This window comes from Haliotis rubra, unplaced genomic scaffold (assembly GCF_003918875.1).
Source record: "Haliotis rubra isolate DU_JTF1 unplaced genomic scaffold, ASM391887v1 Scf32, whole genome shotgun sequence".
Classification (NCBI taxonomy): Eukaryota; Metazoa; Mollusca; class Gastropoda; order Lepetellida; family Haliotidae; genus Haliotis; species Haliotis rubra.
The window spans coordinates 2,771,514-2,787,198 of NW_025766991.1; the positions used below are offsets into that span (position 1 = coordinate 2,771,514).

The 15,685-nt window shown below is 41.7% G+C and overlaps 2 protein-coding genes across 2 annotated transcripts; both read right to left on the reverse strand.

Moving 5' to 3' along the window:
* Positions 1 to 1,096: 1,096 nt before the first annotated feature.
* Positions 1,097 to 5,291, reverse strand: LOC124283745 (putative acyl-coenzyme A synthetase). Its single transcript, XM_046719769.1, has 3 exons — positions 5,202 to 5,291; positions 2,030 to 2,195; positions 1,097 to 1,206 (listed from the first exon to the last, which is right to left on the reverse strand). The coding sequence occupies exons 1-3, from the start codon at positions 5,289 to 5,291 to the stop codon at positions 1,097 to 1,099; spliced, it is 366 nt and encodes a 121-aa protein (XP_046575725.1).
* LOC124283701 (4-coumarate--CoA ligase 5-like) lies at positions 5,202 to 13,106 on the reverse strand. Its single transcript, XM_046719711.1, has 7 exons — positions 12,749 to 13,106; positions 11,054 to 11,261; positions 9,964 to 10,067; positions 8,930 to 9,132; positions 8,138 to 8,309; positions 6,056 to 6,217; positions 5,202 to 5,299 (listed from the first exon to the last, which is right to left on the reverse strand). Exons 1-6 carry the CDS (start codon positions 13,010 to 13,012, stop codon positions 6,098 to 6,100), a joined length of 1,071 nt encoding a protein of 356 aa, XP_046575667.1. The 5' UTR covers positions 13,013 to 13,106; the 3' UTR covers positions 5,202 to 5,299; positions 6,056 to 6,097.
* Between the last annotated feature and the right edge of the window lie 2,579 nt (positions 13,107 to 15,685).

The following is a 15,685-nucleotide window of genomic DNA, read 5'->3' on the forward strand; positions in this document are numbered from 1 at the left end:
TAAATAATAGAATCTGGTCCAGGCAAACCCGTTGCTGACAGCAGAAACAAAGAGCCATGAGGTCCGCGCGATCACACACACTCAGCTAGGTCTCTGTGGAACTACTTCCTAATTTGTCACCTCTTACCACAGGCATATACTGTTTCTGTGGTCCAGTGGATAAGAGTGTATGCCTGTAGAGTGGAAGTGTGGCGGTTCGACACCCGGCAGCGTCATAAGACGTTAAACGATGGTACTATCAACTGTACCTAAATAGTTCAACAAGAATTTTAATTTCCAATTTAATGAAAATAAGAACCCCTAAAATTTACGTACACGGTAAGTGACCCCACCCCCACCCTGCATGTCATATACAAAATCAATTACCCCTTCTCATAATTTTTAAGCATAATATTTTTTAATAATTTTCATGTACAAAGCTGATGACCCCTCCTAGTGCATGTGTATAAAATTGATGACCCCCGCTACCTCCTCAGAACAAAATGGGTCTCTCCCCTTAAAATCATCATCACCCCTAAGCCATAAATTATGAACGGTAACTTAGTATGACGTTAAGGTATAAATGTTTGATATCTCGCAGTGGTCGCTGGTCCGTTATGCTATGAGCAAGCTCAAATGCTGCTCAATTCGCCATTAGTGCCTGGCATTTGGGGAGCACGCTTAAGTTCTCTCAAGGTAGATAAATGCCACTTAAAAGAGGTGTATTGTCAGTGTTGAGATAGTTCCTCACTGTGTCTCACATCATAAAATACACGCTGAGGAATAAAATGGATCGTCATTCTTAATCTCAATAACTTTTACTTCGATATGCGTGAGAGGTGCCGTATCGGAGATGATGATCTGAAAAAAAGACATTTTGCAGTTGGGTCGTCAGATCTCTGTTCATTGGTGAAAGCAGCTGCAGACTCCTCAAGGCTCATCTGGAGATTTCTGAACAATTGCCCTACCAACACATCAGGGCGTCCATGTATATACGAGCGGGCGTGGGTTTCATCATACTTCACTGGATTCACTGTTGGAATTACCAATTGCCTTTGGTATTTTTGTACAGATATTTGTCCAAAGATGCATGGTCATTTCGTTCTGAAAAAGTTCTTTACGCTTGCTTCTTCAAGACCCCGCGAATGATCTGCCCGGTTGGAGATCGTGGAATCTGGTCAACGAACTCAACCCCTCCTCGGAGATGTTTGTGCGCGTCCAAGTTGGCTGAAATAAGAACGCAGTTTATTACATTATCATTTACCTATGAACAAGGTATTTCATGTATATAATTCAGCAAAGATCTTTGAAAATTGTAGGTGACTGTCTTTCCAGGACAAAGTAAAGAGAGTGTATGAGTGTACATTTAATTTGTCCTCCATCCATTTATCCCAGTTAGCATGTTTGCCCTTAATCCTGAAAAGCTGCACACCCTAAGAACACAGAAACATAAAAGGTTGTGGGTCCTGATCAGAATGTGTAGGCCCTATACTTTAATATGGAAATAATACTGTTAGTTATTGGTGATGAAAAAGCTGTCGGCCAAAAGGACCTGCAGAAAACAAAGCTGTGGGTCCTAGTGGTTTTCGGACTAAAGACCGACGTTAATTTCGAACGCTGATTAGTATTATATCCATTCACTACATGCAATTATGATGTTGGGCGCAATTCATTTATGTATCTTAACAGCAATGAACGCCGATTTCTAATGATACATATGGCATTCACAAGAATGCTGCCTGTTCTGAAGGCTAGTCTACACCAAAAATGCAAACGCTTCAATACTATGTCGTGTTTTACAGAACTATCCTATTATTTAGTCCTGTCCTATGGCTTAAGATATGTATCTATTGAAACCACAAACAATCTTGATTAAGAAAACGTCTGTCTAGCCATCTCTGTTCCAGATGAAATAACGGTTCGATTTTTCAGGAGAGGTATATTCATATAGACTTCATAGACTATTTTTCTCAAAATCACAATATTCTTCCCCGGTATCTGACAATAGTCATTAGTATATGCAGTACATATAAAGACCCCTTCAACCTACCTGCAACAAACTCTTGTAGGTCGGTTTGGCTCACAGAACTCCCTCTGCTCTTGACAACGAACGCTTTAGGAACCTCCCCTGACTGCCTATCGGGGACGCCAATGACGGCACAGTCCTCTACATCAGAGTGAGTCTCTAGCAAGTCTTCCAGCTCAGCAGGAGAAACCTGCATTATAAACACGTCCAAGAGGTTCCACGTTAAGGATAACTATTCAATGTAGGTATGCAGAAGCGCTTGTTTAGAAATGTATCGGAAAAGAAAATCTTATTCAAGGAGAGAATTCAGCTTTATGGTACAGTCATGAGTCCTACGGCTATGACCTCAGCTTCGTCTCTTACTTTGTGGGGGATGGTAGTCTACTTATTGTTTTGATTATCAAGGTACGCAGTGTTGATGTATTTCTCAGTGATCCGATCGCCTATTTCGCCTGACTTGCAACAAGCTTTTGTTGATTCAATTTTCTCAATTTACCATTCCAACAGCGTTTCCGGTTTCAAGACCGTTCCGCATACATCCGTCTCTTCAGACTTGACGTGGGTGGCACATGAGACGTTTGATTTTGTTAATTACAGCATGGTCTCATCACCTATGATATTTAGACCCAGCGATTCGTTAACTGCTCATCAAGGTATCGTATTTCTCATTAAGAGGGGCTCTATAACTTCATTATACTTTCAGATCTGACGCATTTAGGGGCCTCTAAGAGTTCTATTGTATAGAAATACTAGTGAAGATGCGGACTAGAATTTGCCTTCAGCAAACCATGCGTGTCGTAAGAGGCGGTAAACAGGATCGGGTTGTCAGACTCGCTGACTTGGTTGATATATGTCATTGTGTGACGGTTCCAATTGCTTAAATGTATGGGGGCGGTTGGGTAGCCTAGTGGTTAAGGCGTTCGCTCGTCACGCCGAAGACCCGGGTTCGATTCCCCACATGGGCACATTGTGTGAAGCCCATTTCTGGTGTCCCCCGCTGTGATATTGCTGGAATATTGCTAAAAGCGGCGTTAAAGTAAACTCACTCACTCACTCACTTAAATGTATGCTCGTGATGTCCATCACTGATATGTCTTGTCCAGGCTAGATTATTTACAAACTTCTGACCCCTTCGGCTGGGATAATGCTGATAGCGGCGTGACACAACAAACAATTATTACCGAGAGACCTTGACTCATGATAACGTCCGCCAGTCTGCCTTCTACCGCAATCCGGCCATCCTCTGAGGCAAGAGCTAGGTCTCCTTGGTTTGTAGAAAACAAAAACCTAGTTTGAATGAGCCAATACTGTGTCTCCACCATCAGCAATATAGCAGGGGTTCAAAAAAAAATTAAAAAGCCACTTGCCACAGGGCAAGTGACTTTAAGAAAGTAACTTGTCGTGACTAATTTTCCACTTGCCCTGATTTTATGACATAATTATGATGATGTAATTATGAAAGAAGAAATCAACATGGTATTTGATGTTAATATTTACTGGACTATTTATTGAAAAGTGATAAATAGCGAAGAAAGATAACACTATTTTATTATCATTGCGAAATTTAATAGCTACATTTTGAGCAGATATGAAATCAAATCAAAGTTTATTTGCAGTTTGAAACCATAAGTGGAAATTATCTAGTAACCCATGGACAAGTTAGATACCATTTTTTGATTGCCCGAAATGAAAACTGACTTGTCCCGGGCGTCGGGCGATGGGATTTTTTAACCCCTGTATAGCTGGATATAGGTAACCGACTGCTTTAGGTGAAGGTTTTACATTTTAAAACAAAATTGCCTATTATCGACGCTACTATTTTCCTGTGCATATTTCATACACCCAGTGTCAATAACAACAGCGGATTATATGCTTTCTTGGATGTTTTTTCATTTATAATAATAGAAATTTGCGAGTGGAGGTGTTGGGAAAGTTGAAGCCAAATCGTCTTAGAAACCTGACATCTGATTGGATCACGGAGCTCTTTATAACGCAGAGGTATCATATCGGCGTAAACGATCTGATTTGTAAGAAATCGATCTAGATAGTACTAAATGAAACTTGTCAAAATGACGCATACACCTGTGTATGAATGTTCCAGCCAAACTATCATATACATAGTGATATTTGGTATATATCTGGATGAACTGCATCTGCATACCCCCGTCCGTAACACAAGGCATTAAGAGACGATAATCCCTTAATCTTGATGACTAAACAGTTAATTTCTTTTTCTGAAGCAAGAACCTGAAATCCTCAAGCTCTATATATAGAGCTGGTTTACAGGTTTTGAAAAGCTACTTGTTGAATTAGTAGATTCTTCGTGTTTCCATGGAAACTCTTTCAATACCTCTCTGCAGAACAGTAGTCCAAGCTTGAAACAGACAGCACGCCGTACATTACCTGTGTGAAACCATCCGTCTTGGTCAACAACATCAAATGTGGTGTTTCTGTTTCCATGGTAACCTTTCATCACTTGAGGTCCTTTAATGCACAGTTCTCCAAGATTCCCAGTGGGTACAGTGTCGCCGGTGTGTGGGTCAGTAATCTAAAAGTGTTTTCATATGATTAGTTTAATGTAATCGATTGTGTGAATTGAGTTCGAACTTCGGCCACAGTTAGACCCGTTTGTTGATATAATGATGTCTTCTGCGGGGCGAGGAACGTGAAGGATATTGGTACATCACTTTGAAGCACTTTATTGAAATGTTTTCTTGGCTGGTTGAGTGAGTAATGGGTTTATCATACGGTATTATCACCACAAGGAACTCCAAAGTGATGGAAACGTGACCCATCTCTATCGTACGTTATATTGACAACCAATACCCCTGTTCCTATTTGTTTGTAAAACAACGTAAGTCATATATATACTATGAATGATGAAATGGATCTACTTGTATTAGCATTCACACAGAATCTGAAACAAATATACAACCAGTGAAGATTAGAATTGGCATTCAGAAAACCATGCTTGACCTAAGAGGCGGCTAACGGGATCGGGTGGTAAGGCTCGCTGACTTGGTTGACACATGTCACCGTATCCCAATTGCGTAGATCGATACTCATGGTGTTGATCACTGGATTGTCTGGTCCATGCTCGATTATTTACAGACTAGAATTGGGGAAGACCACTCAATGCACTAGAATACATGAGGCATTAAAACAAGACCTCTGTGATTCGAAGCACTACACCCACCTTGCCCTGTGTGTTGGGAAGCAACACCCCAACTGTTACTGGGTCTCCGGTCTCTGTGTCGACATGTGTCAGTCCGGTTGTCTCTGTCATGCCGTACCCTGTGTTATAAAGCTAGTTATTTAACGGGGACTCAACGGAATGCTCGAATCTGATTAGTCATTCACAGTTTCAAATACCAAAAGCATGTCTGTCGTTGGAGAACTACATTATTATTTTCACTTGATGAATAGTTCCTTTTACGATATTGCAAATTCAACAATGCGAAATACTCAACAAATATCTAAAAATATTACAGCCCTTAAACAAACCTGGCTTACAATAAGCAAGTTCGATACAATAAAGTCTATCATGCAAACCCTGAAATAAATATGCCCAATACAGCCCAGGCAAGTCTAGAATATGTGGCAAGTCAAGATTGCCTCTGTTCAGGTCTGAAAATGAAGAAAGTCTCTTAACTTCCTTTATTATAGGGGCGGTGGGGTAGCCTAATGGTTAAAGCGTTGGCTCGTCACGCCGAAGACCCGGGTTCGAATCCCCACATGGGCACAATGTGTGAAGCCCATTTCTGGTGTCCCCCGCCGTGATGTTGCTGGAATATTGCTTAATGCGGCGTAAAACCAAACTCAGTCAGTCAGTCAGTCCTTTATTATATTTTATGAAGATAATTCAGGAAGTGTTTTCCTCTGCAAGATATGTTAATTTCAGAGACAAGATATTAGTCTAGATAAAATGCTATGTCCACAAATTGTACCTGGGGACCTTTAATGAAGACGATGGTATTTTTCACTGGTATGAATGGTACGTTTAGTCACCTGTATGAATATGAACAGTGTTGTACAGTGCAGTATTTTTACCTTGGTACACCCGTATTCCAAATCTCTCCGTGAACGCTGTTGCTACCGTCCTCTTGAGGGGGCTGCCCCACAATATACCGACTCCAAAGACGAGAGGTCGTAGCCAGGGTCGGCAGTTGTCAACTGTTTGAGTGTAGATGGAACTGTGTACAGCCGGGTGATCTGTTCAATGAGGATTGAATTAGGTTTGACTACAGCGTTATCCCTATTATATACACATAGAACTTAATTAAGCAACCCTGTATTTTTGCAATGATAGGTTTTCAACACGTCCATTAAACTTGTCGTTGTGACCACGATGGAAAAACCCGTATGATCCTTTGACTCATAAACAACGACAAAATGAATCCATGGAATCCATGTTGATTTTATGATGATAATTGCTCATTTTAAAACAACAACAATGATTTTCATACAAAACCAATTCTGTACAAGTATGGCCCTGGAATGTTGAATTTATTGGTGAATGTGAACATTCAAAATGTCATTTTGCGTGTCTTACACGATTCAAGGTCAGTACCGAGTGTAAACTCCATGTGACTGTATGAGAGCCAGCACTCTCCTCCTCATACCCCCTATCAGCCTCCTGATCCTCTGAAGGGGCAGTCTACGCCATTCCTTGAACCTCAGCTTCCAATTGGGCCAGGTTCTGTACAGGAGGATCCCTTTGTTGCACACGACGACCAATCATGTCCCAGATACTCCAAAGGGTTAAGATCGGGGCTCATTCAATCGTGAGATATGTCAGGGGGTGCTTAACTAAGTTCTTTGTGTATATTACAGCACCTGAACATGTTAATGTTAGTGGTTGGTATTCTAAACATGGCGTCGGAATTTATCATGGTAAACTGCTCAAAGACAGAAACCCATTATAGGTAGTATCTCAATCAATTAATGGCGAACTATTGACAAATCAGTTTTTATATTTTCTCTTCAGGCAGGATATTGCACTTGAGAGCAGTGTAGACAGTTTTGTTTGTTATTTCATGCGCGAGATAGAAAGACACAACGCCAACAAGAGTGATTGAATGACTGAGTTTAGTTTTACGCCGCACTCAGCAATGTTCCAGCTATATGACACCGGTCTGTAAATAATCGAATCTGGGCCAGACAATCCAGTGATCAACATCATGAGCATCGATCTACGCAATTGGGATACGATGACATGTTTCAACCAAGTCAGCGAGCCCGACCACCCGAACCGTAGGTCAGAAAACCAATTCTAACCGGATCTTCACTGGTATCCCTGACAATAATGATCTGACAATTAGAAGATAAAGCTGCCCTGTTTTCAATTTTGCGGTCCTTTATCGTTGATTTAAGACCGCTAGATGTAATTTAAAAACCGAACGCGTTGTAATTAGCGGTCTTAAACTGCCATTTAAGTACGGTTTTGATGAGCTCTCAGCCAATCAGAATCGCGTATCACACAATGTCGTGCTAGAATTATCATTGGTATTTCTGGACAAGAATAAATAAGCCAAATAAACCTGCTTGGGGATATTACATCACCTGGACCAGATGGTATTGCTGCTTTTTAGAAAGAAACAAATTACACCAATTTTAGCTATTATATTGAACAAAACTTTCGAGACCAGTAACTGTCCCTCTGTCTGGTGATGTGAATGATGTCAACAAGAAAGAAAGGTTTTGTTGGTGTCTGACGTTTTGTCTATTATAACATCAATGAATGATAAAAAGCGTGTCTGTATCAGAACAAAGGAGTGAGTGAGTGAGAATGGTTTTACGCCGCTTTAAACAATATTCCAGCAATATCACGGCGGGGAACACCAGAAATGGACTTCACACATTGTGCCCGTGTGGGGAATCGAACCCAGGTCTTCGGTGAGACAAGCGAACGCCTTAACCACTAGGCTACCCCACCGCCCCAGAACAAAGGAGTCACGCTCTTTGAAAAACTTGTTGATAGAGGACGGTATGACATGTAAACACCAATTCAGACTGGAGCTGCGGAAAGCTAGCTAAGCTAATGGAAAAAAGACCACATGTAATTATTTCAGTTGGAATCGAACAATGAAGATTTCTTATAATTAAGGAAATGGTCTTGTCGCTTGTACTTACCCCATATGTGTCAACAGCCTGTAGACAGTGGTGGGGGTTAGGATGTTGTAGACTGACAATCATCCCTCCATCCTGGAGAACGCCAAGATGAGCCATCACGAGGCTGTAGATGTGGTGAGAGGGCGTGACTGACAACACCTTCTCCAGGCCTGTCCGGACGTGAACGGGAACTCTGAAACCGAGGGCTCTGAACGTCCGTAACGTAATCACACAAAATTCAACTCATCCATTTGAGCGTTTTATCAATTGTAATTAAATCACATCAATTAGGAAAGAAAGAGAAAAGTCTTTTTTTCTATCAGTATCAAGATACAGGGGCTCTATCCGCCATCGAAGGCCACCCAGACGGTGCAATGGGATATGTAGAGCAAACAGTTTTCTGGTTGTGCATGGTGATAGAAATGTCCCTATATATTTCAGAAGGTGCTAGGTCCTGTAACGAACGTTAGGTCACAGCGTATCAGTTGCTTGTGCGTGAGTGAGTATGGTTTTACGCCGCTTTTAGCAATAGCCCAAGAATATAACGGCGGGGAACACCAGAACTGGGTTTCACACATTGTACCCAGGTGGTACGCTTTATTCACTAGGCTATCTCCGTTATTGTGATATGTGCCTTTAAATGTACCGTTAACATTTGAGAGGTTAATCAAAAACTGCGTCAGAGGTCTTTGCTCAAATCTCTAAACGTATTACGTCAACATAACCACGTCCACTATATGTGGAGTGTTCGGTTTCACGAGGCCCCACTGTATTTGAATGATGGTTGTAAAGTGATCCCTACTATAAACCCACCTTATCTGATGGAGAGCAGACACTATGTTACTGTGGGTGAGCATGACCGACTTAGGCGGCCCCGTGGTGCCGCCGGTGTAGAAGAGTCCCATCACGTCGTTGTCGGGGTTGATGACGATGTCATCACGGAACATCCGGCCGTCATCTTCCAGTAGGGTGGAGAATGATGTCACTCCCTCAGCATCACCCAACACAAACAGATCCTTGTGGAGACATATACAGATGACAACGTCCGCTATCTATATATACGTGTACTCGTTTTCATACAGGTGATCCAGGTGAACATTCAACAGGGGCCGTTCCTCTATCTTTCTACCCGTGAAGATCCGGGTCTTCAGTAACGCATGCTTGTCGTAAGAGGCGACTAACGGGATCGGGTGATCAGGCTCGCTGACTTACTTGACACATGTCATCGGTTCCCCAATTGCGCAGATCGATGCTCATGTTGTTGATCACTGAATTGTCTGGTCCAGACTCGATTATTTACAGACCGCCGCCATATAGCTGGAATATTGCTGAGTGCGGCGTAAAACTATACTCATCCAAGCCTCTATCATTCGACATTTAAAATAGTTGTTCTAACTGTGTACACAACTTGATGTTTGTGGTGAATAAAGCCATTCTCTACATGTCACGACGTCACCAAAATACGTGACAAGATAATAGTAAGGGCTCCGGTGCACAAATAGACTGCCGTAAGCCTATGTTTAGTACGGGAGCTACGATCGCTTTGTGGAACGGGCCCCTGATCTTTTATGTTATTTGTATATGTTAAGATTAGACACGTGTTTTATATGAAGTCGCATCACGTAAACTTTCTAATGAGTATCTCAGAGCAGATGATGCGATTTTTTCGTACATCGAATACGACCATAAGATCCGAATGGAAACAAAAAAGGTCGCGCCATAACACTTCAGATGTTATACACATTGTCGTTTCCAGGCATATTCGCATCCATACCCAAATCGAAGGAAAAACTGGTTTCTTTTTGTCAAAGCGAAATTTCCTAACTGAATGGTAAGCTGGTATTTACCTTGATGCCATGTGTTTGAGAAATGTTCTTGACGAGTGTAACGAGAGGCTGGCTGCAGACCACACACTTGGCGCCACAGTCATGGAGCTGACGGGAGATCTCCTCTGTCAAACACAATACAAAATGACATTACAACGGGGTCCAGTTCTAACCTGGAATCTCCACTGACAGCAGTCATCAGTATTCATTTGTTTATCCACAGAGAAGCGGCAGTTAAGAAAGATGAAGTCGTATGTGATATACAGGAGCAATAACTGATCTTCTTAACACTCTAGGGCCTGCAGACAGCCGTTAGAAACGATACCAAATGAACAACATAAGTTGTCGAACGTTAAGATAAGATTTTTCAATCAGATACGACATCTCTGTGAAAAGAATTGACACCCGATCCACTGGAGGTAGCGTCATATGTCCTTACTAGGGCTGCGCAATATAACCGGTTTACCGGTATTTACCGGTTCAGACATGAAAACGGTACGTATTGCGATACGCTGATCGAAAACCGGTATTTTGACATGCATTCGGAAAACGTCGTAACACTCGGAAATCTTCGGATATTTCCTTGTTTCATTTGAGCCAAATATTATTCACATTTTTATTTTATCATGATTAAAATTTGTTATTAAAGCTTAATCAAGCATTGTGATTTTGTTATAAATCAAGCAGTAACTCGATTAAAAGTAGTTTTTTGTTTAAAAATACTTCATGCAATATATTGCAATGCATATCGCAATACATGCTCTCGCATCGCAATATATCGCAATATGAATATTCTCTGCAATACCCACCCCTAGTCCTTACTAATTACCCAATGTAGATGCTTCTTTACGAGTTAGCAAAATATTAAAAACAGCAATATTTTCATTCTCCTGCTCGAAAGTGGACAGTTCGGAAAATGTAAATAATAAAAGCCACGCATCTCATCCCTGCAGATATAGGTGTGGATTTCATTTGTTGACATCGAAGTTTCGGAACCGAGATGGCAAATGAATGATGACTAAAGACACAACATATCTTTCTTTCAAAGTCTGAAACCACATTCTGTCTCAGAGGTGTACCGTGAGTAGTCTGATGACGTTACGTTTTGTACCTGGAGTTGACGTCGGGTCGATCATCGCCACTGTTGCTCCAATTGCTGATACGCCGAGCACTAATGATGTTATGTGGACGTTGTTTGGTGTGACGACAGCGATGACGTCGCCTTTAACGTATCCCCTTTTCGTGAGGCTGCTAGCAACTGCAACGACGGCATCGGACAGCTCTGAGAAGGTGAAGGCCTCTTTTGTGTCGTAGTCGACCTTGGAACACAGATTAACATGAGATATTCCATAAAGGGGGACAACTCAGGGAGCAGCGTTACAGAGGACAATAGTCCGCATTTTCGTGAGGATTGTACGAAGGTGTAAACAGGGCCGTGGTATACAGTCCGTTTGGCTCAAAAGCGGACCGATGAATTGCAATCTAACTCGAAAGCTAATAAACATAAAATACTCAATGAAACGCTGATCATAATCAAAACATCATACCCACTCTGTGAGGTTTTGGCAGAATTTTTGTCCTAAAAATAAAAAAAGTTGTTGAACAATCTATCATTAAAATATTGACACAGTTCACTATTTGTTACGAGGGAGGAGTGCAGAGAAAGGGACAGCCAGGTGTTCGAGAAGCACGTTCACAGACAAAGTTATCTATGCATTAAACTGTGCTGTGCCGTCTCCATCCGTTCTCGAACACGGAAGAAGATAGAGACAGATATGGGAGTTCTGAATTGCGAACATTAAATCCCCAAAACGGGAGAAGATAAAGAAAACAAGAATGGGGTCAAATTTCCTGCTCTGATAACACAACACTAAATTTGTGAGATGAGTGGAAGTTGACAAAGGGAGCGATCTATGATTAGATATGTCCTAGAGATTCTCTGGGGATATTGTGGACAATGCCATGCATCAACCAAGTCAGCGTGATTTACCACCTTATCCTGTTACAAAAAGCATGTCTTGCTGATGACCTATTCTAACCCAGATCTTCACGGGTTACATTGGCGCCTGAGTACGCGTATTGAGTTAATTGGCATTCATGCTGACATATATACACGGAGTAGGATTAAAGTTCAATTTTAAAAGATGTAGACTACTTAAACTCGATGCCCTGAAATCTGACGGAATTTTCACTAAAAACGGCGTCGGTTTCAAATGAATATCATGTGCACTGAATACACTAAACATACAATACCATTCGGAAAGCACGTAATCTTGATTTTTGAAGTCAGGTACCTCTGTATTTTACTGCTCTTGAACGATACCTCTTCCACAACAAATATCAATGTATCGAATCACTCAAGCGAAACGTATGTTAAGCTTAAAAACTTCTTGTTGAGGGTTCGTTGACATTATAAAAATTATGGCGTCCGCCTCACATGCAGATATAATCAACGACCAATCGACTACCCAAAATGCTCTACCTTATTGTCAATCCACCCTCTGAAGCCCTCAAGGGCTAAGACAAGTTGAATATTGGTACAATACGGTAAACAACGTTTATAAATAACATGTCTATAACGAACTGACGGGTGTAACGAACTGGGGGTTTCTCGAATTAACACTTGCGGCATATTATAGTCTAATTGCATACAACGAACTACGGTTAAACCGAACATAATACATGGTCCCTTCGAGTTCGTTTTAACCGTAGTATTTGAAATACCGTTTCGAGTAGTTTCAATCGTTGGGGTCACACTATTTACCGAGGCATGATGCATTCTGTTTTACATTTCACTTGTACGTACCAAGGCATCCAGATCTCCCAGGGAGTAGAAACGGTGAAGCAGGTGTTCGGCCAAAGGGTCCGTCGCGATGTCCTCGTCAGGAAAAGGGCTCCGTAGGATGCCTGACGAAGACGAAGAGAATGAACACTCTCCCGCATGATGGCTGACTTTAGCAGAATTCTGCAGCACAAGTCCTCTCGGTACACCACACCTTACTGGTGTGTTAAATGTCACTGGTTGTCCATGATATAAGCGGCTGAAGATCCTCGCTAGCACGACCCTCATTTCGCAGCCTCTGCTCTGTCGACAAAGACTCCAATGACGGGAGGGGATTAAGGGTGTATGAGGCACTTCTGTTCTTAAACAAACACAGTTGATAAGACGTGTCTCTTTGGAGATAACTTACACAGGAAACCATGGTGACGGGTCTGTATCTACTCCTCACCTCTGAGACCGAGTTAAAATTAGCGCTATCGCCACTGACTATCTCTAGGGGAAGCAGACGACTTTTATATAGACGGGTATTCCTCGTTTTAATGTTATCGGTGCCACAGGTCAGATATTAAGTGTCCGACCTGAAAACAGACTGGATAGTTCAGTTTCAGATACTATCCATAAATAGGCTTTTCAGGACAAGATGACCTCAGGAAATCTTAAATCGATAATACCACAACCGTAGCAGTGGCAGTCATGCTGTAGGTGTGATAGGACATGACGCAACCAACGTCAGCAGAGATTCACTGAAGTTACAATATATAACAACCAACTACAGACTGGGTATATGTTTCAGGTATCCTATACAACCAGGTATACGATATAGCATAACCGAAACAGAAGGGGTATGGTGCTATATGACATATAGGCTACTCTCCCATTGAAAGTAGGCTCCATTCGAAAGTAACAGATGATTACAGAAATACAATGTGTCATCGAGTAATTGTAATGATTTTTTAGTTGTTGTTGTTGTTGTTGTTGTTGTTGTTGTTGTTGTTGTATGCCGCGCTCAGCTATATGGCGGCGGTCTGTAAATAATCGGGGGTGTTTGGGGTAGCCAAATGGTTAAAACGTTCGCTCGTCACGCCGAAGACCTGGGTTCCCCCATCGGTACAATGTGTGAAGTCCATTTATGGTCTCCCCCGCCGTGATATTGCTGGAATATTGCTAAAAGCGACGCAAAACTAAACTCACTCACTCACTGTAAATAACTCTGGACCAGACAATCCGGTGATCAACTTCATGACCATCGATGTAAGCAATTGGGATACGATGCCATGTGTCAAACAAGGCAGCGAGCCTAACCACCCGATCCCCTTAGTCGCCTCTTACGACAAGCATGTGTTGCTGAAGATCAATTTTAAAAACCGGATCTTCACGGTAATGGTGATGACTGACTGACTGACTTTGGTTTTACGCCGCTTTTAGCAATATTCCAGCAACATCACGCCGGTGGACACCATAAATGGACTTCACACATTGTACCCATGTGGGGATTCGAACCCGGGTCTTCGGCGTGACGAGCCAACGCTTTAACCATTAGGCTACCCCACCGCCCCGGTAATGGTGATGAATGGATAGGATACGACATTCATCATAACAAGTTAGCGATAAACTGTAACACTGCAAACTCCCAAGAAAGACAACAGGGTGTGTAGTCAAAACTGTATGTTTGAGATGACTTGATCAATAATGGGTCCCATTCTTGGTATAAGTGACCTAACCAAAATGCCAGTATGTTAACTGAGGAAGAAATCTGCCAAAACGATTCATCAGAACTTTTGACGCGAAGACATGTCCATTCCTCTTTCGAACTGGATTCCAAAGTTCCATAAACATCCGTAAAAAGAGAGATATATTGCGGGGCCGAGCAAATGTACCATCAAATCACTGTCTCAAGGATTAACCATAATAGTTATCAGCACTATCTATATCTTCCCAGAAAACTTTTGAGATAGGTGATATTCGTACCATTGGATACTCCAAAACATAAAGAATCGGCTTGTCAGTATTTTCAGAATCGGATTAACTTCTGTTCTCAAAACATTTGATTTTCACATGCAAAACGTAAGGGATACCTTCATTGCTTGATCCAAGAAGCAAACGTGATGAGCATAGATAAAGTTGCATATCTATCTTCAAGGGTTCAGAACAATTTGTCACAATGAAAGCAAATGAAATGTGAAATGCTGGACTTCCTCAATAATAACATCTACAGAAGATTTGGCTTCGTGTGTTTCATATTTAGATCTATGCACAAAGATTCAGAGAGACAAAAGACCATCCACTATAAGGCTGGATGTCGAGCAATATTCCAACATATCCAGATTGGGTGTGTACATTTCACAACGTGCTCCTTTTATAAAGATTTCAAAGAGCATCACGTGACTCTTGCCAAGAAGTTACAACATTCAAAGTCTCAGTAAAGCTTCCAAAACGTTTCATGGTAGACATGTGGAGGGCATTTCCAAATTTATGGCATCAGTGAAAACTAATATGTCCGATGCATCTCTTTTTTCACTTGTGTCGTATGTTCCCATGTTTAATGCGGTGAACAACGGACTAGACTTTGTAATACAGGTGATACAGGTAGATACGCTCACCTTTTCGCGAACACCTGGTACCATCACTATTTGATAGTGATTCATAAACACATGCCATGATATAGTCGGGATTATATAATCGGCTTTATATTTGGCTATGGAAGTGGCAAGGATTTTGTTGCATTTATTAATCAGCCTCCCCGGGACAATGAGGGATAGTCTATTCCAATAATCTGTAATCCAGTAATACAAGCCCCTATGATTTCGGCTGAAGTAAAGCGTGGCATGTGACGTCGGCATACACATCTCCCGATCACAGACGTCCGAATCTATGGATGAAGATTCGGACTTATGTATTCGATGTCTAATTGCTGCACATCATCACTATGGTAACCTTATTTACACCAAAGTATAAAGCGCC

Excerpts from the sequence above, each read along its gene's own strand:
- LOC124283745 (XM_046719769.1), bottom strand. The coding sequence starts at position 5,291 with ATGACAGAGACAACCGGACTGACACATGTCGACACAGAGACCGGAGAC. Across the intron at positions 2,196-5,201 it reads TTCCCAACACACAGGGCAAG|GTTTCTCCTGCTGAGCTGGA; the intron begins GTGGGTGTAGTG and ends TTTATAATGCAG. Across the intron at positions 1,207-2,029 it reads CCTACAAGAGTTTGTTGCAG|CCAACTTGGACGCGCACAAA; the intron begins GTAGGTTGAAGG and ends TTCTTATTTCAG.
- LOC124283701 (XM_046719711.1), bottom strand. The coding sequence starts at position 13,012 with ATGAGGGTCGTGCTAGCGAGGATCTTCAGCCGCTTATATCATGGACAA. Across the intron at positions 11,262-12,748 it reads TGGGAGATCTGGATGCCTTG|GTCGACTACGACACAAAAGA; the intron begins GTACGTACAAGT and ends CTGTGTTCCAAG. Across the intron at positions 8,310-8,929 it reads TCTGCTCTCCATCAGATAAG|AGTTCCCGTTCACGTCCGGA; the intron begins GTGGGTTTATAG and ends CCTCGGTTTCAG.